Consider the following 24,133-nt stretch of genomic DNA (forward strand, 5'->3'; position numbering starts at 1 on the left):
GGAAGGAAGGTTGGGCAATCCTACTTCCATAGTGATACTGCCTCGGAAACTCAAGGAGGGGTTGCTATGAGTCGGGGCCGACTCGACGGCAAACAACAACAACAACAACATTGGACAGAGGAGAACTGTGCCATAGGGTTTCCAAGGCTGTAAGTCTTTTGGGAAACAGACTGCCTCATCTTTCTACTGAGGAGTGGCTGGTAGGTTCAAACCACTGACCTTTTGGTTAGCCAAATGCTTTAACCTCTGCACCACCAGACCTCCTTGTAGCTTAATGTAAACCAAATCAAACCAAAACCTATTGCTATCGAGTCAGTTCCAACTCATAGCGACCTCATTGGGTTTCTGAGATGGTAAATCTTTATGGAAGTAGATTGCCCAGTCTTGCTTCCGCAGAGTGGCTGGTGGGTTTGAACCACCAACCTTCTGATTAACAGTCAGATGCCTTAGGCACTGTGCTACCAAAGCTCCATAGCTTAATGTACCAAATGCAAAATAAAACAGCACAATCTAAATATGTATCTAACTAATGGGACTCAGAGTAAAGGAGTAATCAGTGGGGTAAAGTTAATTTAAGGAAGGACTTCCTAGAAGAGATGAATTTTGAACCACAGGTTGAAGAAGAAGGTAAACATAAATTGGCCTGTGCTGTGGGTAGCAGTACAAGTTCTGTTTTGGAAAAATATGCAGATCCAATTGAAAAATCCAGATGAGTAAAACAAAGTTTCAAATCAAACCTTGTTTTAATGAATTCCAATGAAGTTTTTCCTTCATATGAAAATATACTGTACACTTCTCTCAGTAAAGCAAGCAAAAAAACAAACAAAAAAAAAACACTAAAGATATAGGTGATTTGACTACAGATTACTAAATTTGACCTAATTAAGGGAAACTTACAGTTTTAAATTCATAGGTAAGAAAAACTGAAAGCCAGAGATCTAACGTTCCCTTTCATGAAGTTCAAATAAAATCAAAACAGACAATTAAACCCAAAAGAAAGAAAAAAATAAACAAGCTAAGCATATAAATCATTAAATAGGAAACAAATGTATAAGAAATAACTGAAACCAAAATCTGGTTCTTTGGAAAGATTATTAATATTGATGAATCCCCACAAAAACTGATCAGGAAAAAAGGAGCAAATACATAAATTACCAATATCAGAAATAAAAAGGTACCATTACTACAAATCATACACACGTTAGAAGGTCACAACAGGAGGTTATGAACAATGTAATGCTAATAAATTTGAAATTTTAAGTTCATTAGACAGATTCCTAGAAGAGTATGTTTGTTGTTGTTAGGTGCCATCAAGTCAGTTTGGACTCACAGCGATCCTATGTACAATAGAGTGAAACCCTCACTGCTCAGTCCTGCACTTTTCTGGTTTAAAATAGTTTGTCAAAGTTGATACAAGAAGAAATAAAAGATATGACTAAGTATATAATAAGGAGCTCTGGTGGCAGGGTGCCTGAGGCATTTGACTGCTAACCAGAAGATTGGCGGTTTAAACTCACCAGCTGCTCCATGGAAGGAAGATGGGGCAGTCTACTTCCATAAAGATTTACCACCTGGGAAACCCAAAGAGTGTCACTGAGTTGGAATTGACTCATGGCAGTGAGTTTGTTTTTGTGTTTGATATATCTAATAAGAAATTATGTTATTAAAACATTCCCATGAAGAAACTGCAAGCTAGGTCACTTCACCAGTGAAATCCTCCAAACATTTAAGGAAAAAATAATACCACTCTTACATGACTTTTCCAGAGAAAAGAAGTAAAAGAAATACTTTTCAACTCATAAAATAATGAGGACAGCATAATTTTGATACCAAAACCAGATACGACGACATTACAAGAAAGGAAATTATAAACCCAGAACTATCCCCTGAGGTCACCTTTTAGTTAAATAACACATTGGCTCACAAAATAAAGTATCACCTGTGAATATTGCCCTCCTTTAAAAAATCATCTACATGAGACCAAATACTCAGCATTTTCTTTAAAACAAAATTGAGAAGATAAGGGGGCAGGGAAGCTAGATTACTGAAAATGGAACAGCCAGAACAGAAATCATGAGAATATTTGTACATTGTGAAGACTGTAACCAGTGTTACATTTTGTATAGAAATTATTGAATGTACTGAGCAATTTGTGTAGAAAATGTTGAATGGGAACCTAATCTGCAGTGTAAACTCTCACCGAAAATGAGAAAATATTTTTAAAGAGAGGAAATTATAGGCCAATCTCTGTCATGAACAAAATATTAGTAAATCAAACCCAAGAATGTACAAAGAGGATAGTACATCACAACCAAATGTGGTTTGTTCCAGGAAAAGTGTGCTTTAACATTTCAAAAATCAATCATACACCATGCTAAAGGGAGTCCTTTGATCAGAGAACCAAAAATAGCTAATAACAACTGACCATTAATACACAAGATAACATAACCCAGAAACCACAGCTATGGACATATCCAAAGTAAAATGAGCTTACAAGATTGTAAACAGGGAACCAGAGACATCAATTGGCAAGTGAGGACAGCTACAAACAAAAAGAGGGAAAAGACTGTATAGTCATAGAATTTCTAAATGGTGAGGAAGTTCAGAAAGTTGAAAGATAGAATGGACTGTTCTAAAATCAGGGATAAAATTATAAATCATAGGGTGACCTCAAAGAAAAATGATAAACCTTCACATCACAATAAAAAAGAGGACAAGCACAAATATTCAGCATATACTAAAACAACAGCAACAAAGGAAATGATAACACGAGGACATTATGCTGAGTGAAATAAGTCAATCACAAAAGGACAAATATTGTATTAGTCTGTTATTGTAAAAGTTAAGGAAAGGTTTATCTATTGAAGGAAATTTTCTTTGTTAGTTACCAGGGGTGGGAGGGGAGGGAACGCTGTTAGAGAAATAGAGATAAATATTGATTTGGGTGAAGAGAAGGGCAATGTACCAAATGTGAGTGACCACTATGGCAGCATTGAGGATGAGAAAGACATAGAGAGGTACATGGGAAGTACAGACAACAAATATGAACCCTTTTGCATATACAGTACTGAGTTGTAAGTGAAGGCAAACATGGGTATATGGATGGATAGATAGGTGGACAAGCTAAATGATTAGGTATGTCTATGAAATGGGGAGTGTATCCAAGATCATATATAGGGTTGGCAGACAATGGTCCTATAAGTTTATGTGAATGATCAGAATTCCCAGGTGTATAGTAGAGCTGATAAGGGGCAAGGTTGTGGTCACTGTTTGATCATAGCCAGCTACCCAGAGCAACCAAGTAGTTGAACCTGCGGGCTTGGGACCATAGTCGCAGGGGACATCAAGCTCAATTGGCATAACATATTATACAAAACATTGTTCCACCTCCTACTTTGGCGAGTAGCGACTGGGATCTTAAAAGCTAGCAAGCTGCCATCTAGATGCAGTGATGGGTCTCTCCTCATCAAGAGCAAAGAAGAATGAAGAAAACCAAAATTCATGGAAACAATGAGTCCTAGCGACTGGTACACCATCTGATCTGCAACCCATACAACTATGAGACCAGAAGAACTAGATGGTGCTCGGCTACCACTGTCATCCACTTGGAAGGGATGTAGGAGATCCTGGATAGAGAGGGAGAACAATGTGGAACAAAACTCAAAATCATTTGGAGGAAAAAAAAAGAAGGTGAGGACCAGGTTTGCTGGTCCGATAGATCCTGGTGGAACCACTGAGACTATGGCCCCTAGCTGCCCTTCAGGTCTGGAATTAAACCTACACTTGTGGTTTCCAGCCAAACAAAGTACAGGCATGTGAGTTAAACATTTACCTCAAGTAGACACATGCCCTGGAGAGAACAATCATGGGAGAAGGAAGGGCTGCATATGCACAGGTAGACAGCTCAGGGCTCAGGAGACTATGGAGGGATGGACACTGGGAAGAGGTAACTGTGGGGAGGAAGTGGAAGGGGAGCTGTTGCATTGTGGTAAACTGTGGTCAATGACATGAGACAAAGTATATGTGAACTGCTGTATGGAAAGTGAATTTCCTCTGTAAATCTTCACCCAAATCACAATAAATAAAAAATAAATAAATAAAATCAGTCATATGCAGTGCCACATTATTAGTAAAAGAGGAGGAGAAAATATGATGAAAGAAAGCATTTGATAAGATGTAATACCTATTCATGATTAAAAAAAAAAAAACTTTGTAGACTTAGAACTTCTTTTATCAATAGAACTTCTTTTGATCAAGGTTGTCTGTAAAGAACCTAGTGAAAACATCATAGTTAATATACTGACATATCAATAATTTTCCTCCTGAGATTGGAAATGACATAGGAGATTCACATTATCACTACTTCTTCACATGTGAAATGGTGATAACCACTTCTACTTTTATGTAAACACATAAAAGAAGAAAAGAAAAGAAATAAAGATATAAAATATAGAGACTACAAAGTCAAAATTAAGCTGTCATTATTTGCAGACATTATTGAGTCTACAGATAAACTATAATTAATAAGTGATTATAGCAAAGTCACTAGATAGGGTCAATATACAAAAAAAAAATTCTATATAGTAGCAACAATTAGAAAATGAAAAGTATTTAAATATCATTTACAGTAACATCAAAAAAGTAAAGTAACCTAGGAATAAATCTAATGAAAGGTATATAAAACCTCTACAGATAAATGTGTAGAAATTAAAGATCTAAGTAAATAGAGGAATCATATTATGTTCAAGCATTAGAAAATTCAGTCTTGCAAACATGTCAGTTCTCTCTCAGTTGATGTATAAATTCCATGCCATCTTAGTCAAAATCCCAACAGATTTTGTTGTTTGTTGCAGAAATTGACAGGCTCCTAAAAGGTACAGAAATGCAAGAAAAAAAAAATGCTGTCGAGTCAGTTCTGACTCATAGTAATCCTGTATAGAAATTCGAACTAAAAACTCCAAATCAAACTCATTCTCATCAAGTCGATTTTGACTCACAGTGACCCCCATTGGGTTACCAAGGCATTATAAATATTTATGGAAGTAGACTGCTTCATCTTTCTTCCATGGAGTGGCTGATAGGTTCAAACCACCAACCTTTTGGTTAGCAGCCAACTACCATAACCACTACACCACCAGAGCTCCTTATATGGAAATGCAGAGGACCAAAAATAGCCAACACAGTCATTAAGAAGAACAAAGCTTGAGGACTTACACTACCAGACCCCAACATTTATTATAAAGCTTATTCTTGGCTTCTAAGTACTATTCTCCAATAAAAAAAGAAGTGGTTGGACTAGGGCAGGAAAATTATAAGATGAGTTTAGAACATCTTGTGATGCCAGTAAGTAAGAAAATGCTCAGAAAAGAATAGGAGCATGTTGAAAGGACTTAGAAATTAACTTGAAGGAGTTCTATTTAAAAAAAAAAAAAAAATGCCATCAAGTCGATCGACTAATAGCGACCCATCCTTGGGTTTCCGAGGAGGTATGTCTACAGAAGTAGATTGCCCAGTCTTCCTTCTGAGGAGTGGCTGGTGGGTTTAAACCTCCAGCCTTCTGGTTAGCAGTCAAATGCCTTAGGCACTATGCCACCAGAGCTCCCAAATGGCCGGCTAAATCAATTTGAGTAACAAAATAAATAATGATCATATTGAATGATAACCCATAGACTAAAATAAAAATCTGTGAGTCTCTGTTGATATAAATAAATAATTGAATAAATAAATGAAGAAGGGACAGCTCTTCCTGACAAAAGAATTTCAATTAATAAATACACAAAGAATTAGAAAGATAGAAAATCATCACTAGGTAAACACCAGTAGTAATGATTGTTGCAAGGAAGCTGGGTACTAAAATAAGTGGGCAAAAGCTTGAGTAAAAACGGTATTTGCATAGTTTCAACATCTCTCAAAATACTTATTAATTACAAAGGAGGAAATAGTAACTACAGTGGAGAAACCCAGTGGCCACTACCTTACCTAAGTGATCTTCATTAATATGTCAAAGGCTTGAAAGACTGGAACTCTCACAGATTAGACAGGAGACATAACAAGTAAATGCAAGGTAGGATCCTGCATTAGAAATGGAAAAACTGGTGGAATTCATATAGAATCTCTGGTTTACTTAATAATAATAGATCAGTTTTAATATCTTGATTGTGTATTGACATAAGTCTAGGCAAAGAGAACAAGGAAACGGAACAGAAACACTAGAAACAGACCCACATAATGAATTCACCTGATTTCCAACACATATATGCTACTGCATTGCAGTGGGGAAAGGAGGGTCTTTTCAATAAATGATGGTGAGTCAAATGAAAATGTATATGGAGATAAAAAGAACTTTGACCCATATCTCATCATGCATAAAGACCAATTTCATGTGGATCATAGACCTAAATGTGAGTGATAAAATAACATTGTTTTCACACATACACAGAATATATTCATGATATTGGGGTAAGCAGTGGTTTTGGGGATTGTTTTGTTTTGTTTTAATTGGTCACAAAAAGAATTAACTTTATTGAAAAAGGTTGATCAATTGTACTTCATTTAAATAAAAAACATCTATGCATCAGAAGATACCACTAAGAGAATTAAACTGCAAGCCACAAAGTAGAAGATAATTGCAATATGTTGACCTAACAGAGGGCTTGTATCTAAAATACATTGTTGTTGTTGTTGTTGTTGTTATGTGCCGTCGAGTCAGCCCTGACTCATAGCGACCCCTCCTTGGGTTTCCGAGGCAGTATCACTACGGAAGTAGGATTGCCCAACCTTCCTTCCGAGGAGTGGTTGGTGGGTTTGAACCGCCAGCCTTCTGGTGAGCAGTCAAGTGCCTTAGCCACTATGCTACCAGAGCTCCCTAAATTAAGAACTACAAATTAATAAGGAAAAAACAGACAACTCATTTTTTTTTTAACGGGCAAAATACTTGAACAGACACTTTATAAAAGAGAATATCTAAATGACAATAAGCATATGGAAAGGTTCTAAACATCATTTTGGAAATGCGAAACCATTAAAACCACAATGAGGTACCACTGCACACACACACCAGATTGACTAAAATTTTTTAAACTCCCCTTACCAAGCATGGCAAAGGTGTGAAACAACTAGAGCTCTGATGAAGTACCTCTAGGAGTAGAAATTGATATAAGCACTTTGGACAAGCATTGCCATTCATATATACTCAACAGGAATGAGTAATATGTCCACCAGCAGACATGTAGAACAATGTGTAGGGGCTTTATTCATAGTAGCCTAAGACAGGAAATAATCTAAATGTTCAACAGCTGTAGAATGGATAAATAAATTGTACTGTATTCATAAAATGGAATACTATGTGTTAATGAAAAAGATAGAACTACTGCAACAACATGGATGAATCTCATAGGAAACCATTGACCGAAAGAAGCTGGAAACAATATATATACCAGATAATCCACTTATGTGAGGTGCAAAAACAGGTATTTTAATCTACAGTGATAGAAATCAGGATATTGTTATCTTGGGGGGTGGGTATTGATTGAGAAAAGGGCATGTCAGAGGCTTCGGGGGTGCTGGAAGTGTTCTATATCTTGATCTTGGTGGTAATTACATAAGAGTATATGTTATGTTGTTAGGTGCTATTGAGTCAGCTCTGACTCATAGCAACCAATCATATACAACAGAACAAAACACTGCCCAGTCCTGCCCCGGCCTCAGAATCCTTGCTATACCTGAGCCCATTGTTGCAGCCAATGTGTTAGTCCATCTCACTGAGGGTCTTCCCCTTCTTCGCTGACCCTATATACTTTACTTTATATCCTTCTCCAGGGAATGGTTCTTTCTGACAACGTGAGCAAAGTAGGTGAACTGAAGTCTGGCCATTCCTAGCATTCTAGCTGTACTTTTTCTGGGACAGATCTGTTAGTTCTTCTGGAAGTCCATGGTACTTTCAGTATTCTTCACCACCAGCACAATTCAAAAGTATCAACTCTTCTTCGGTCTTCCTTATTCATTGTCCAGCTTTCACATGCACAGGAGGCAATTGAAAATACTGTGGCTTGGGTTTGGCGCTCCTTAGACTTCAAAGAGACGTCTTCACTCTTCGGCACTTTAAAGAGGTCTTTTGCCGATTTGCCCAGTGCAATACACTGACTAATTCTTGACTGCTGCTTCCCTTGGTGTTGATGGTAGAACCAAGTAATATGAAATCTTTGACAACTTCAATCTTCTCTCCATTTATTGTGATGCTTATTGGTCCAGTTGTGAGCTGTATATTTAAGATTTCTTGTTTCTTTATTTCATATGTTATTTTTTTTTTTTTAATTAGGGAAAATGTGACATGTTAAATATTGAAACAATTAGACTACCAGGGTAAAAAGATTTGAAATTCCTCATCTGAAATTGAGATTTTGCTTTAATGATATTTCACTAGGAATAATATTTCTAACTTACAGGTAGCATTCCGTGGTTCACCAGGTACTTTCTAATAACATGCTAAAAGATAAGTCATCTGGATAAATTCCAAGATAAAAAGTCTGGATTTTAAATAATATATAATATAAATTAATAGCAAGAATTAGCAGATTTTTGTTGTTTTCAAGTTTGTTGTTTTGAAAATCTCAGTATCTCATTGCTCGCTTCTGTCTTTTAGGCTAAGACATCAAGCACACAAAGAATTTTATGCCTACAAACAGGTGAGACATTTACTTTAGATTGGCTTTGATCATGTTTTTTCCTAAAAAATGAAAACTCAGACTTCTGTTCATACTTTAAACTGGGACTGGATTTACCCATGCTCAATTTAGCTTTTCATTTGCCAGTTTGTAGTTCAAACCAAATTCAATTTTCTTTCTTATATATTCTTTTAAGTATTATTTGAAGCTATAGAAAGTTCAGATGGTATCATTTAACAGATAACTTTAACCAATATTTACAAAAGGGAAATGCTGTAGCTTGTAATCTTTAAAGCTATTATGAAGTTCAGAGACTCCATTAAATGAATTTGTTACCTCTTTCTCCAATACAAGGAGCTGTGGTGGCTCAGTGGTTAGGTGCTCAGCTAGCACTCAACTCTTAACCTACCAAAGACTCCACAGGAGGAAGATGTGGCAGTCTATTTCTATAAAGATTTACAGCCTTGGACAACCTGTGGGCAGTTCTCCTCTTTCCTGTAGGATCACTATTGAAGTCAGAATCAATTTGAAGGCACTGGATTTGGGCTTGGTTTTTACCTCCATGACAAAAGATACCAGTTCCTCGGAGACGACCAGCTGTGTTAGAGTGATCTTATTTACTCCTCTTTGTATTTTAAATTCATTTTTAGTTCATGTCATACCACTAGAAGTCTCCATACTTGGATCCTTACTACTAATACCTAGCCCTTTGTACTATCCCTTCTCTGGTTTGTTCTTAAAGTTAATAAACTTAGCTTTTAATGAAGATCAAATAAAATTAGTACTTCTTCCTTCATGTCACCTGTTAACATTTTACCACTGACACCAAACAATGGTTTAGATGTTCCTTAATTTTCTTTTGGCCCTAAACATAATTGTCCTTAGCCATTTCTTTTTTTAAGCTTCAACTTATTTGGGTTTTTAACCTTGCTGACACTGATATACAAGTCCGTGTCACCACTGGAGGATTACATATCTTTCTGTCCATCTTTTGTCCATGTCTTTTTGAAATCTGAGCTCATTAGCAAGTTTTCTAGATGTGAACACTGATGTCCTTGAGTAATCCTCACTATGTTTCTTCCTCATTAGTCCCATGTAGGATTCATGATCAGAACTGAATATTTAAGTTTCCCAGATGAATGTTTGTTTCTTGTCTCAGTTTTGTATTGACAGCCTACATGATATTTGTATGTAAGCTAACTAGAAAGTGAAACTAGCCTTGTAGCCATTTAAAGGATGACATTGACTGGAAAAACTAATCAAGTCATAAAACAGATGGTAAATTTGATCTTTAAAATATACTGAATTGGAAATTTAGCAGCTGGATGATAGCTTCTGGTTATGATTTCTGAAAATGTGATTTGCCCTCAATATCATGTAATGTAAGATCCCTAATCATGAATCATGACTGTAAGATACCCAAACTTTAAAGGTTTTTCCAAATTTCACTTGCCTGTTTTTTTCACTTTAAGATTAAATATAATTCTAATAAACTAAATGTGTTCTCAGAAAAAAATGTTTTTCAGTAGTAATCTGCCCCTAAAACCTGGTAGAATATTTTAAGTGATGTCCAGTTACCATAGGGACAGCACCTGGATGAGTTTTAAGCCCATTAATATAACTGGGTAGAACTAAAGTTTACTGAGGACAGGAATGTATAATAACAAGCAGAACTTCCAGAAATAAGATAGAGTTTATCAAAAGAGATCAGAAAAAGAGATTCTGGATACAGTGGGGGGAAAATTTGGAACAAAACTCAAAATCATAAAAAAAGACCAGGCTTACTGGTCTGATTGAGACTGGTGAAACCCTGAGACTATGACCCCTAGTCACCCTTCAGACCTGGAACTGAACTCACTCCCATGGCTTCCAGCCAAACAATAGGGGCCTACAGGGTGAACAGTTACACCAGGTAGGTACACTCCTTAGAATAATCAACCATGGAAGAGCTGAAGGTCAGGATTTACACATGGAGATAGCTCTGAGGGCAGGAATGCAAAGGAAAGGACACAGGGAAAAGGCAACCACAGGGAAGAAGTGGAAAAGGGATGTTACACTGCAATCAGTGTCATGAAATAAAACGTGTATGGACTGTTGAATGGAAAATGAACTTCTCTGTAAACTTTCACCCAAATCAATGAAAAAGATTGAGTTTTCTTTTTAATCTTTAATAAATTAGTAATCAGTCAGTTTCATCAACCAGTGCTGTGTTTTACTGAATCACGAGGCAATTGACATTATTTATTTTCCCACCATGATAGAACTTAGTCTAGATGAGCATGTGTTAATATCCTTTCGCAGAATTTAATCTACTGTAAAAGATATTTCAAAATTGCTTATCAGTAGGCTATTCCATCATTGCTCAAGTTAAAGAAATGTTGTTAAGATATCCTCTCTCTCTTAAACTGTGAAAGAGATTATCTCCAATATTGAATATGAGAGAAAATGAGCTACATACACAAAAGAAAAATGTTTGTAAGATATAGTAAGAAATTTTTTAAATCACAGATTTAAATGAGCATAAGAATATACTTTTTTGTCTTACAGGTTATATTAAAAGAAAAAGTAAAAGAACTAAATTTACATGAGGTAAGTTGATACAAGTAGAATGTTCTGGTATTAAACATTTTTATTTTTCAGAAGTCAAAAAAAGTCAGGCTTAATTGAATATTTAAGAGTGACATCACATAAAACTCAGTTGTGTAAGAGAGTAGCATGACTAATATTTTTAATAGGCATATAAGATTTCATAGCAGCAGAGATGCTGCTTACTATCCATGATATATAAAGAGGAGACAGAAATTTGTTTTTCTACTCAAGATGAATTTACACTAATTTCACTCTTGAAAATGTTCCCAGTATTCCCTTCTTACCAGTGGCACAGATAAGGTAGTGATTATATCACAGGGATATTGGGGGTGATGGCTAAGGCAGAGGCAGGAATAGGAGAAGAACACACAGGTAGAGATACGAATTTTTGGCATTGTCTAGCTAGTAAGTCAAGTGGTTGGTTCACAAGTGTTCATTATGTTATTATGCTTTGTAAATTATATACAAAAGGGTGTGTGTGTGTTGCTGTGCACCCTAAGACACACCCACCACCACCCACCCATTGCCATCGAGTCAGATCTGACTCATAACGACCCCTCCTTTGGTTTCTGAGGCAGTATCACTACAGAAGTAGATTGCCCCAACCTTCCTTCCGAGGAGTGTCTGGTGGGTTTGAACCACCAGCCTTCTGGTTAGCAGTCAAATACCTTGGGCACTATGCCACCAATTTCTTTTCCTCCTAAGTTTTGCCTCTGACTGCAGATGTCCAGGATTTTTATTTTTAGTTTTATCACCCTTACTGTTCTTCCCTTTTTGAAATAGTATTTAAAGGAAGGCCTTGGAAATCAGTACATTGTAATATCTGTGTTTGTATAGCCTGAGGTGAGGAGCTCTGGTGACACTGTGGTTAAGGCACTGGGCTGCTAACCAAAAGGTAGGCAGTCGAACCCACCAGCTGCTCCACAAGAGGAAGATGAGGCAGTCTACTTCCATAAAGATTCACAGCCTTGGAATGGGGTCCTCGCTGTTAGTCAGAATCGACTCTGGCAATGAGTTTGTCTTTTAACTGAAGTGAACTACATTGCCAGCTCTTTTAAGAGAGTTAATTTGTAGAATTATTTGAATACTAATAAAAGTATCAGTATGTATTATTGTCAAATACCTTGATACCTTCTTCTACTGCTCATTGGTCTTTTTGCATATTTTTCATCAAAGAGTTGATGTTTTACTGTTTAACAGCACTTTAGACCTACCTTTGGATTAAACTGTATATGTAAACAAACATTGATCACAGTTTGATTTTTAACTTTTAGCAAAAGTTAATTTTGGCACCTGGCCAAAATCAACATGCAGTGCTAGATAATGATACATTTTCTATTTGATACCTTTTTGATGATCACAAATGAGAAGATTAAGTTCTGACATACATTAACAGTGTTGAGTAATCAAGTCTCCCTTAGTGGTTTGACCCATTAGTTTAGAATCTTTCTCCTGAATAAGTACATTATGTCGCATCATTATGTATCAGAGTTTAGTAACACAGCTGTACTCACTAATTCCAGTTTTGTTGAGTGTGGCCACACTACTTACTTAAGGCTATAGCTAGGAAAACCCAACCTTGCTCTACGCCTTGTTTTTAGAGGTCATCGTGGGTTTTCCTTAATTCATTTGGTCCTTTCCTGATGATAAAACTATTTTGTCAAACTTGCTTTTTGTGTGCATTTCTGTAGCTTAACTGTACAGTAAGAAGTAGCTTATTCCTATGTAAGCACATAGAATTTTAATATGGATAGCGTTAGCAGTGAATGATTATCATAGTGAAAAATCAGAGATAAGCTAAACGTTCATCAGTAGAATGAATAAATAAAACATGATATACTGAAAGATCATCTACCAAAATAATAAAAATTAATAGAGAAAACACAATACAGTGATTGACATGGTGAAATACTATACTGAAGACATAATTAAGGTGCAAGCTCTATCTAGAAATATGCCAGTCCGGACAGATAATTGTCTTAGGCTGGGTTCTCCAGAGGAAAAAAAAAAGAACAGTGAAGCTTATATGTATAGTTGTTGTTGTTGTTGTTGTTGTTATCTTCCTTCTGAGGAGTGGCTGGTGAGTTTGAACCGCCAGCCTTCTGGTTAACAGTCAAGTGCCTTAAGCACTATGCTACCAGAGCTCCCTATATGTATAAAGAGAGAGAAAAATTTATGTCAGAAATGGCTCACACAGTTGTAGAAACTGGAAGGTCCCAAGTTTGTGGGTCACATGTCAAACCAGGAAGAGTTGAGACATTATTTGGGGGAAAATAACTCAGTCCACAACAGGATTATTTTGTTCCAGAGGGATTGACCTTTTTAGCAATATTTAATATCCCTGATAATTTTCTTTGCTCTGAAGTTTATGTTATTAGTATATCCACTCAGCTGTCTTTTGATTGTTTGCACAGTATATCTTTTTTCCATCCTTTTACTTTCAGCCTACCTATATCATTATATTTGAAATGAGTGTCTTGTACATAGCATACAGTTGGATTATGTTTTCTTGTCCACTTTTACAGTCTCTGTTCATTGACAATAATAATGCATTTACTGATATGTTTGGGAATTGGTCTATCATTTGATTGTTTTCTGCTGTTCCCTCTGTTTTTCATTCCTTTGTTTCTCTTTTCCTGCCTCTTTAAACGTATTCATTTATTTATTTATTTAGTATTCCATTTTAAGTTCTCCATTGTGATTTTGACTTTATCTATTGTATAAATTTTAGTGATTATTCTAAAGATTACAATATATATATAAAATCAAATTTTACTTCAATTGGAATGTAGAAACCTTATCACCATACAGACCTGTCTTGGTTCTCTCATGTTGTTGTAACAAAAACACCACAAGTGAATGGCATTAACAAACAGGAATTTATTCTCTTACAGTTTAGGAGGCTAGGAGTCCAAATTCAGAGCACCAGCTCTAGGGGCTCAGTGAAGGCCCCTCCATGTTGGGCTTCAGCTCTGCCTCTTGTTCAAGGCCCATTTGAGCAAACTAGAGGCTTCTTCTGACTCATGCAGCAGCTGGCTGCTGAGGCCGAGGAACCCAAGATCAGCAGGTAAAATGGCACAATCCCAAGGTCAGCAGGTAACACAGCAGGCCACTGGTTCAAGTTCAGGAACTGGAGATGAAGACTCAGCCAAACACAGGTTCCAAAATATGCCAAAAGCTAGAGACCTTCCTCAAAGCTTCTTCATATATACTGGAAGCAAGCCATACCCAGAAGGTAACTGATTTCACCATGGAGGTGATTACAGTCTCATCATGGGAAATAACTACATCCAGCTTGCCAAACCACTCAAAACCATGGCCCATCCTTGGGACCATAGTCACAGGGGACATCAGGCTCAGCTGGCATTAACATACTACACAAAAACAATATTCTATACTATGCTGAGTAGCAACTGGGGTCTTAAAAGCTTGCAAGCGGCCATCTAGATGTAATAATGGGTCTCTCCTTGCCCAGAGCAAAGAAGAATGAAGAAAACCAGAGATGCATGGAAACAGTTAGTTCAAGGGATTAGTGGACCATGCAAATCTCAGCCTGTAGGACCATGAGACCAGAAGAACTAGATGGTACCCGGCTACCATTGTCAACCACTTGGAAAGGGATCAGTGCAGGATATCCTGGATAGAGTGGGAGAGTAATGTGGAACAAAACTCAAAATCATAAAAATAAAAAGGTTTAGTGGTCTTACAGAACCTGGTGAGACCCCCTAGTTACCCTTCAGGTCTGAAATGAACTCACTCCCATAGCTTCCAGCCAAACAACAGACAGACATATAGGGTGAATATTTACAGCAGGTAGATACACTCCTTAGAACAATCAACTGTGGGAAAACAGAAGGGTAGTATTTGCATAGGGAGATAGCTCAGGGGGTAGGAATGCATAGGAAAGAAGGAGAGGCAAGAGGTAACTATAGGGAGGAAGTGGGAAAAGCACCGTTACATTGTAGGGAATTGTAGTCAGTGTCATGAAACAAAATGTGTATTAACTGCTATATGAAAAATGAATTTGCTCTGTAAACTTTCACCGAAATCACTATAAAAACTAAAAAAAAAACAAAAAGGCCCAGCCAACTTTAATTACCACGAGGTCCCTTTACCTTCTCCCATGTAATAGCTGTCATACGTTATATCTCTACACATTGAAAATCCCATCGCAATGTTACATTTTTATTTATTTATTTATTTATTTGGCTTTTAACCATCTGATGTGTTTTATTTACCCGACATTTACCATTTCCACTGCTTTTCATTGCTGATGTTCCTTCTGATGTCATTTCTCTTCTGTTAATAAACTTCAGTGATTCTTTTAGAGCAGGTTTACTGGCTGTGAATTCTATTAGTTTGCCTTCATCTGAAAATGTCTATTTCACCCTTCATTTCTGAATGATGTTTTTTGCTGGCTGTAGAACTCCTGGGTTGACAGTTCTTTTCTTTCAGCACTTTCAAATGTTGTGTCATTTCCTTCTGACTGTCATGGTTTCTGATGAGAAATCCAGTTATTCAAATCATTAGTATTGTATTGTTTTTCTCTGGCAGCTTTAAGATTTTTTTTTTCTTCATCTTTAGTTTTCACCAGTTTGGTTGTTAATATGTCTGGACATGGATTTCTTTGACTTACTCTGTTTAGGGTTTGCTAGTTTCATGAATCTGTAGGTCTTTGGCCAAACTTGAAAAGTTTTCAGTTACAATTTTTCTTTTTTTTTTTTCCCCCCTCATTGCATTCTTTCTCTGTCCTGGGATTCCAATGACAATGAATATTAACAGACATTTTGTTTTTGCCCCACTGGTCCTTGAGGCTGTTTTTTTTTATTTCCCCTACAGTATTTTCTCTTATTGAAATTGAGTAATTTCTATTATTCTGTCTTCCAGTTCCCTGATTCTTCCCCTTGTCCCCTCCATTCTGCTATTGACACTCCTGTTAGGGGGACAGGACAAGTAATGTCCTTATTTTACAGATGGAGGAACAGAGTTCTGAGAGGCATCATGATGGCATGGGTCCTGCAGCTAGTGGGTGTCTGACTTAAGGCCAGCTGTCTGTCCTGCTTTCAGCCCTGCTCTCCTGCATCTCCACAGTGATATAGATTCTGATAAGACAGTTATCCTAGTTAGTTAACCATTCTCCTACTATGAAGATCTTGTCTGCTTAATACATAAGCTCCCTGGAGAAGGGTATTGAAAGACCAACAGTCATGGCACTGGCCGTGAGACACCAAGACCTATATGTCCTACCTAGAACCTATCATATAACCTAAGAAGACTGGGTTAAATATTGTTGTTATGTTATTCTTAGGGCCATTGAGTTGGTTCCGACTCATAGCGACCCTGTGTGCAACAGAACAAAGCACTGCCCGGTCCTGTGCCATCCTCACAGTCGTTGCTAAGTTTGAGCCCATTGTTGCAGCTACTGTGTCAGTCCATCTTGTTGAAGGTCTTCCTCATTTTTGCTGACCCTCTACTTTAACAAGTATGGTACACTTCTCCAGGGACTGGTCCCTTCTGATAACATGTCCAGTGTACATGAGACCAGGTCTCACCATCCTCCCTTCTAAGGAGCATTCTGGCTGTATTTCTTCCAAAACAGATCATTCTTCTGGCAGTCCATGGTGTATTCAATTTTCTTCACCAACATCACAATTCAAAAGTGTTAATTCTTCTTCAGTCATCCTTATTCATTGTCCAGCTTTCCTATGCATATGAACAGATTAAAAATACTATGGCTTAGGTCAGGAGCACCTTACTCCTTAAAGTGGTATCTTCTCTTTTTAACACTGTAAAGAGGTCTTCTGCAGCAGATATGTCAAATGCAATATGTTGTTTGAGTTCTTGAATGCTGCTTCCATTGGCATTATTGATTGTGGATCCAAGTAAACTGAAATCCTTGACAACTTCAGTCTTTTCTCCATTTATCATGCTGTTGCTTATTGTTCTACTGTGAGGATTTTAGTTTTCTTTATATTGAGGTGTAATCCATACTGAAGGCTGTAGTCTTCGATCTTCCATTAGTAAGTACTCCAAGTCATCTTCAATTTCAGCAAGCAAGGTTGTGTCCTCTGTATATCACAGTGTTAATGAGTCTTCCTCCAATCCTGATGCCTTGTTCTTCATATAGTCCAGCTTCTCAGATTATTTGCTCAGCATACAAGTATGGTGAAAAAATACAACCCTGGCATACACCTTTCCTGATTTCAAACCATGCAGTTTGATCTGTTTGACTACATATATACAGGTTCCTCATGAGCACAATTAACTGTTCTGGAATTCCCATTCTTCACAGTGTTACCCATAATTTTTTATGATCTACACAGTTGAAGGCCTTAACATAATCAATAAAATACAGGTGAACATCTTTCTGGAGTTCTTTGCTTTCAGCCACAGTCCATCTGACATCAGGAATGATATCCCTCATTTCATGTCCTCTTCTGAAACCTACTTGAATTTCTGGTAATTCCTGTCTATGTACTGCTGCAACCATTTGTGAATTATTTTCAACCAGATTTTACTTGCATGTGATATTAACATTGTTGAATAATTTCCATATTCTGTTGCATCACCTTTCTTTGGAAAGGATACAAATATGGATCTCTTCCAGTCAGTTGGCCAGGTAGCTGTCTTACAAATTTCTTGGCATAGACGAGTGAGCATCTTCAGTGCTGCTTCCATTTATTGGAATATCTCAGTTGGTATTAAAGTCAATTCCTAGAGCCTTGTTTTTTTTGCCAGTGCCTGTCAGTCATAGGATAATATCCGTACACCTACAAGGAAGACAAGGTAATATGACTCTTACTCAAAAGTATGTACCAGCCATTAATACCAAAGATGAAGAAATTGAAGATTTTTACCAACTTCTGCAATATGAAGTTGATCAAACATGTCATTAAGATGCACTGATAATTACTTGTGATTGAAATGCCAAAGTTAGGAAAAAAAAAGAAGGATCAGTAGTTGGAAAATATGGTCTGGGTGACTGAAACAATGCTAAAGATTGCATGATAGAATTTTATAAGACCAACAACTTCTTCATTACAAATACCTTTTTTCAACAACATTCAATAGCAACCATATGAATGGACTTTGCCAGACGGAATACACAGGAATGAAATTGACTCTATGAAAAGAGATGATGGAGAAGCTCAATATCATCAGTCAGAACAAGGCCAGGAGCTGACTGCAGAACTGAATGCAGAACAGATACGAGTATATGCAAGTTCAAGTCAAAGCTGAAGAAAATAAAATAAGTCCATGAGACCCAAAGTACAACCTGGAGTACTTTTAGAGACCATCTCACAAACAGATTTGACACACTGAACATAAATGACAGAAGAAGACCAGATGAGTTGTGGTACAACATCAAGGACATCATACACAAAGAAAGCAAAATCATTTAAAAGACAGGAAAGGAAGACCATACCAAAATGGATGTCAGAAGAGACTGAAACTTGCTCTTGAACATAGAGTAGCTAAAGAAAATGGAAGAAATGATGAAGTAAGAAAGCTGAACAGAAAATTCCAAAGGGTGACTCAAGAAGACAGTGTGGAGTATTATGAAATGTGCAGAGACCTGGAGTTAGAAAACCAAAAGGGAAGGTCATGCGTGGCATTTCTCAAGCTAAAAGAACTGAAGAAAAAATTCAAGCCTCAAGTTGTAATATTGAAGTGTCTGTGGGAAGAATTTTGAACAACGCAGGAAGCATCAAAAAATGGAAGACATACAGTCACTGTACCAAAAAGAATTGCCCAACATTCATCCATTTCAGGAGGTAGCATATGATCAAGATAATTGAAGGGTTACACTGAAGGGTTACATATTACAGGTTAAAAACTGGTGGCAAGGAGGCTGTATCAGCAGTATGGGCAAGAAATGGTGGTGGACAAAGATGCAGACAGCAAAAAGTTCAGGAATTGGTCTAGAGACAGAAATGGTACAGCTTATCAGTGCTACAGACCTGGGCCCACATCCACCCCTGGCCCCAATCAGTGGGACAGCCTCAGGCAATGTAGTTACTTACCTGTGCTTCTGTTTCCTCCTCTATAAAGTAAGTAAAATGACACATGGTGTCCGGGTGTACTGATAAGTGCCCAAGAAGTAGTGGTTAGAACCCAGCATCTGGGTATGAAGGGGAAGGGAGGGCATCATCACCTCCTTTCATGTAGACCTCCCTCAAAGCAAGGCACCCACCAAAGAGCAATCCTGGCCTCATTTGCACATTTTCATAAGTTTTAATTCAGTGGCTCTTTAATAACTTTTCATATGACAACGACAGATATGGACAGGAAGTGTCAAAGTGGAAGGCCTTGGGAACTGTAAACAGCAGGTTACTGCAGATTGTACCATCTGTAGTTGCCACATCACGAGAACTGGAGAAAGAACCCAGTCCATGCTCCTGGGCGTGAGCAGTCTCCTTCCACAGAGCACACCTCACCTTCTTGAAGGTTTGGACAAGGGCCACCTTACGGCCATATTTGCTCTTCTGCACGATAATCCAGGAAGCTGGAAGAGTTGTAGTTGAGACTGCGGGTTGACCTGAAATAACTTGCCAATACCCTCTAACACTACCTCATGGTCTGAGACTCTTCACCGAGTCTGGGTCCCAGTCTGTGTCTGGCTATGCTGCTGAGCATAGAGCATGCCCTGGAGAAAGAGCAGTCCTTCCACAGGAAAATTAGATTATATTAAGCCTACAGATGTGAGAAAAACCGAAATCACTCTTTAGGTGATCTGGAGCAAAGGAAGCTGCCTCTTGCTTTCTGCCTCCTCATTTGTCCACAGTCTTCTAAGACGTGTGATAGAAAGACCACAACACTCTGCTTCAGAAGACCCCCTTAAGGAGTTGCAGGACATTTAAGCCTCTTCAGCTAGCCTGCACTCTACTCTATCTATTGGCTGGGAGAGTACTTAGCATACATGGTCCCTCACTTGTGAATTTGTCTTTCAGCTCTGTGCAGTGTGTCTAGAAGACTTCAAGCCTCGCGATGAGCTGGGGATTTGTCCGTGTAAGCACGCCTTCCACAGAAAGTGAGTATTGGTGTGGAATCGTTTAATGAGACCTGAGTTTGAGGTGCCCCTGTCAACTTACCTGTGGGCTTTGGGGCAGTGCCACACAAGCTTGATGGCTTCACGGTTGGCCTGTATTGCAGAAAGCTGGGAGCACCTTTCCCAGCCCCACGGGGGGTGGGGGGGTACGTGATAATAGGAGGGATGAGGTTGTGTAACATGACAGCACAGCAGGGCTTGGGCAAAGAGCCAGACCAGCCCACACCTCTGGAGCGCAAGCTCGTAACAGCTATTTAACTGGAACTTTCCAATGACAGGGTGCTCTGATGGCACAGTGGTTAAAGCATTTGGCTGCTAACCAGAAGGTTGGTGGTTCAAACCCACCATCTGTGCCGCAGAAGAAAGATGAAGTGGTCTGCTTCCGTAAAGATTTACAGCCTTGGAAACTCTATGGGACAGTTCTACTCTGCCCTGTAGGGTCACTATGACTTGACTTGGAATTGACTCGATGGGAGAGGGTTTTTGAGTTTCATTAAGAACTTTAATCTCTTACAAATGTGTTTTTACCAAAACCATAATTTTATCCAACTAAACAAAGTCTGGATGTAAATGTAAATGGGGTCGTCTCCTCCCCCTTCCTGCAGACATGATAATACTCCACCCTCTCTTGCAATCTCCGTGCATTTTGTATTCTATTCAAAAAATTTCTCCTGTTCCCCGCCCCTCCTCCATGTACTTCATTCTTTAGGAAGTTAGGTGTGGCTGAGGATATAGCATGCTGGCTTCTTAGAACAATCTTTTGGAAGATGAGGGCTCTGGTTCCTCCAGAGGGTAAAATGCCTTCTACACCTAGTGGTGGAGCTCCTCAGGACCAGACACCAAACTCCTCAACACTGTGGTTGTCCACAGCAGCCCCCTGGCTCTGGGCGACCAACAGGTTCAGTATACATAACGCACAAGAGCCGAGAAGTGGGCAGTGGGGCTGCCACGAGCATGGGGCTGATGCCTTCCCTCCTGTGGTGTCTTATTCTGCAGGTGCCTTATTAAGTGGCTGGAGGTGCGGAAAGTGTGTCCACTGTGCAACATGCCAGTCCTGCAGCTGGCCCAGTTGCACAGTAAACAGGACCGTGGACCCCCCCAGGGGCCCCTCCCTGGGGCAGAGAACATTGTATAGCTCATCACAAGGATCAGACTGTTGCAGAATACGCCACCTGCATGGAGCCAGGAGGAACACTAGTGATTTCTAGGTTGGCTGCTCTCTGCCTGAGGCAGCTTTGCCTCATGAAGAACTGTTGGGCCAGCCAAGCTGGGAACCCATATGTGTCTGGGTTCTATGACAACCAAAGCACTCTGACACGACCTCACAGCCGGCAGAAGAGGAGTGGACAAGGCTGCGGGCTTGGTTCAAGAAGCTTCGTGAGGGTCTCTTGCTACCTTCATTACACCCTGTCTCCCAGACACTTATCTCCATGTCAAGGTGAATCTTTACCAAGCAGAAGAGAAGGGAAGATAAACATAGTGTTAGAGAAGGGAACTGAGGGCATGTCTTTAAAGCCACACACCCCACCCTGTGGACAAGTGAGCTTCTGTGCAGACCGTGCATGCCTTTGCCGCAGCACGCCCTCCTGGCAGTCCCTGAGCCAAGAAAACTAGCAGTACCTCATCTGAAGTACGACCGGTGCCAGTGGTTGGTGAGGCAGTGTCAGCAAGGCTTTTCATATTACAGTCTCTCAATAAGCCCATCTCGGAACACAAAGGCTTTACTTATAGCACAGCAGCCGTGACCTTCACCAGCCCCTTCTCCCTCAAGTTCATACCACCTGCTATCAAATCATCTAAGCTAAAAACATGAGATGTGCTTGGAAAGGCCTGGTCAGAAGCCATTTCTTCCCTTCATTTCCCCCTCCTGCTTACCAGTAAGGCACCACAGCCAAACCACTGGTCAGGAGCTCAGCAGGAGTTGGGCCTCTGAGCCCCTGCTGTCCCTGTGTGACCCACGGGTGTGCCAGAGTGCTGCCTACATGGCTGTGTGCAGCATGGTTCCAGGGTAACTGCTGGTCTGGGCCCACTGCCTTGGAGGAGCCGCTGGGAGCTTCTCAGGCTACTTTGAAGAGGAGCATCTTTCTGAGAATGGCCACTCCTCCTGGGCCAACTAAGATGGGAGGATGCTGATCACCTTAAGGTTCCCTAGCTCCTCCCCAAAGGCACGGGCCCTGCCTTTTCCCTTTCTTCTCTTCCTGTCTCCGTTTCTATTTAACAAAAAAATGCCAGTCACTGACTTTTTAACAATTTAAAGCTCCAAAGTAAGATCCTACCCTAGTTCTAAAACCAGTGGTCCACTTGAAACTGTAAATATTTTCAGCAAACTCCTGCCAGGCTGCTTACCCTTTGGTGGTACCTAGTCAGTGTTTGGGCTTTTGATAACTAATTTAATTGTCTTTACAGGAGAGAAACGCATGCTGCTTTTTGACTCCTTCTGTCCAACTTTTCTAGAAGTGACTCAGAGTTCCTTAGGATTCCTGAATTTTGTATAAATCAGCTTTGTAAAGCAGCAGTGAGTCAGATAGGAAGTTCTCTTCCACATTCCTGCTCTCCACTTCCTTCCATCATAGGAGTGCCTGCCTTAACTCTTCCCCAACTGCTTGCCCGCCCCCACCCACCCCACCCCCCGCCCTGCCCCACAGTTGTGAAAGGGGGATATTGTTATTTAAAGTCTGCATGATACGGAGGGAGATTTGCTGCTCTGTTCATGGCATGTCTCCGAGGTTTTTACTGGAATCCAGCCTCTACCGTATTAGGATGACAGGAACTGACCTTGGCTCAGGTGGCTGAGATCAGATGAGGAGGAAAATTCCCATTAGCCTAGGAAAGTGCTGGGCAGAATCCAGTTTGGAAAGTTACAATTCCAGTTGGTCAGAATTGGCTGTTTCCTATGTATGACCTAGTCGTGGTATGTCAGTTGGACTGCTCCCTCAACAGGGCAAGGGATGTGTAGAATCTTTTGATACGAACACCTTAGCCTGTTCTGGCACCCGTGAAAAGAACTACTTGTACTCTCCTCCTTTCCCGCTCCTGATCTGTGTCCTCTATCTGTAGCACAATAAGAATTGAATGCTGCAAAACACTCAGTTTACAGTGAAATGTTTTCAGTGACCAATGTCAAAAATAGGCTTGCTTCTTGATTAGCCTCATGAATGGCCTTAGGACAGATGTCACCTCTTTATTATGGAGCTCTGATACTCACTACTGGCGAGTCGGATACGACTTACAGTGACCCCTCCTTGGGTTTCCAGGGTGGTATCACCACGGAAGTAGATTCCCCAACCTTCCTTCCAAGTCGTGGCTGGTGGGTTCCAACCACCAGCCTTCTGGTTAGCAGTCAGATGCCTTAAGCACAATGCTACCCGAGCTCCCTGGAGCTCTGATAGGAAAGAGAATTTTTCTTATTCCCTGAGGAGGAATTCCTGAGCTCCATACTGCAGACTTCAGCTCACAGCTTTTGTAAAAGATTTCACTTGCAGCTGTTTTCTGTCTCTGTGAGTCAGTACCAGATAGCCTCACCAAGTCCCCATAGTTGTAGGGAGGCAAATGAATTAATCTCACTGTGTCAAAGCTAAAGGCAAGGTGATGTGATTGATGCGAAGCCCTAGACCAGAGGAGCACAGCCAGGCCCGAGTGGCCACTGCTGCCTGTCCTCAGCCTGCCCCAGCAGGGCCTCCTTCCCAGCAGCATGTCCAGCGTCACTCAGTGGTTCCTGCGACTCTGAGCAACACAGGCTCTGCTCCCTCCTTCTGGATCCTTCCCAGGACCTTCCTGGGCACCTGCAGGGATGTACATGCTAACAGGCAGGGTTTTGTTTACATCTTCCTTT

At 39.6% G+C, this 24,133-nt stretch overlaps 1 protein-coding gene across 1 annotated transcript in view; it reads left to right on the forward strand.

The window, feature by feature from the left end:
• RNF24 (ring finger protein 24) overlaps window positions 1-21,436 on the forward strand; it is a 29,097-nt gene extending 7,661 nt beyond the window's left edge. Inside the window, exons 2-5 of the mRNA XM_007959981.1 lie at window positions 8,642-8,684; window positions 11,211-11,252; window positions 20,204-20,283; window positions 21,298-21,436. Of these exons, the coding sequence (XP_007958172.1) occupies window positions 8,642-8,684; window positions 11,211-11,252; window positions 20,204-20,283; window positions 21,298-21,436 (304 nt within the window). The remainder of the gene's footprint in view (window positions 1-8,641; window positions 8,685-11,210; window positions 11,253-20,203; window positions 20,284-21,297) is intronic.
• The last annotated feature ends 2,697 nt before the right edge of the window (window positions 21,437-24,133 follow it).

This window comes from Orycteropus afer, unplaced genomic scaffold, assembly GCF_000298275.1.
Source record: "Orycteropus afer afer isolate SDZICR_OR568_19922 unplaced genomic scaffold, OryAfe1.0 scaffold00020, whole genome shotgun sequence".
Classification (NCBI taxonomy): Eukaryota; Metazoa; Chordata; class Mammalia; order Tubulidentata; family Orycteropodidae; genus Orycteropus; species Orycteropus afer.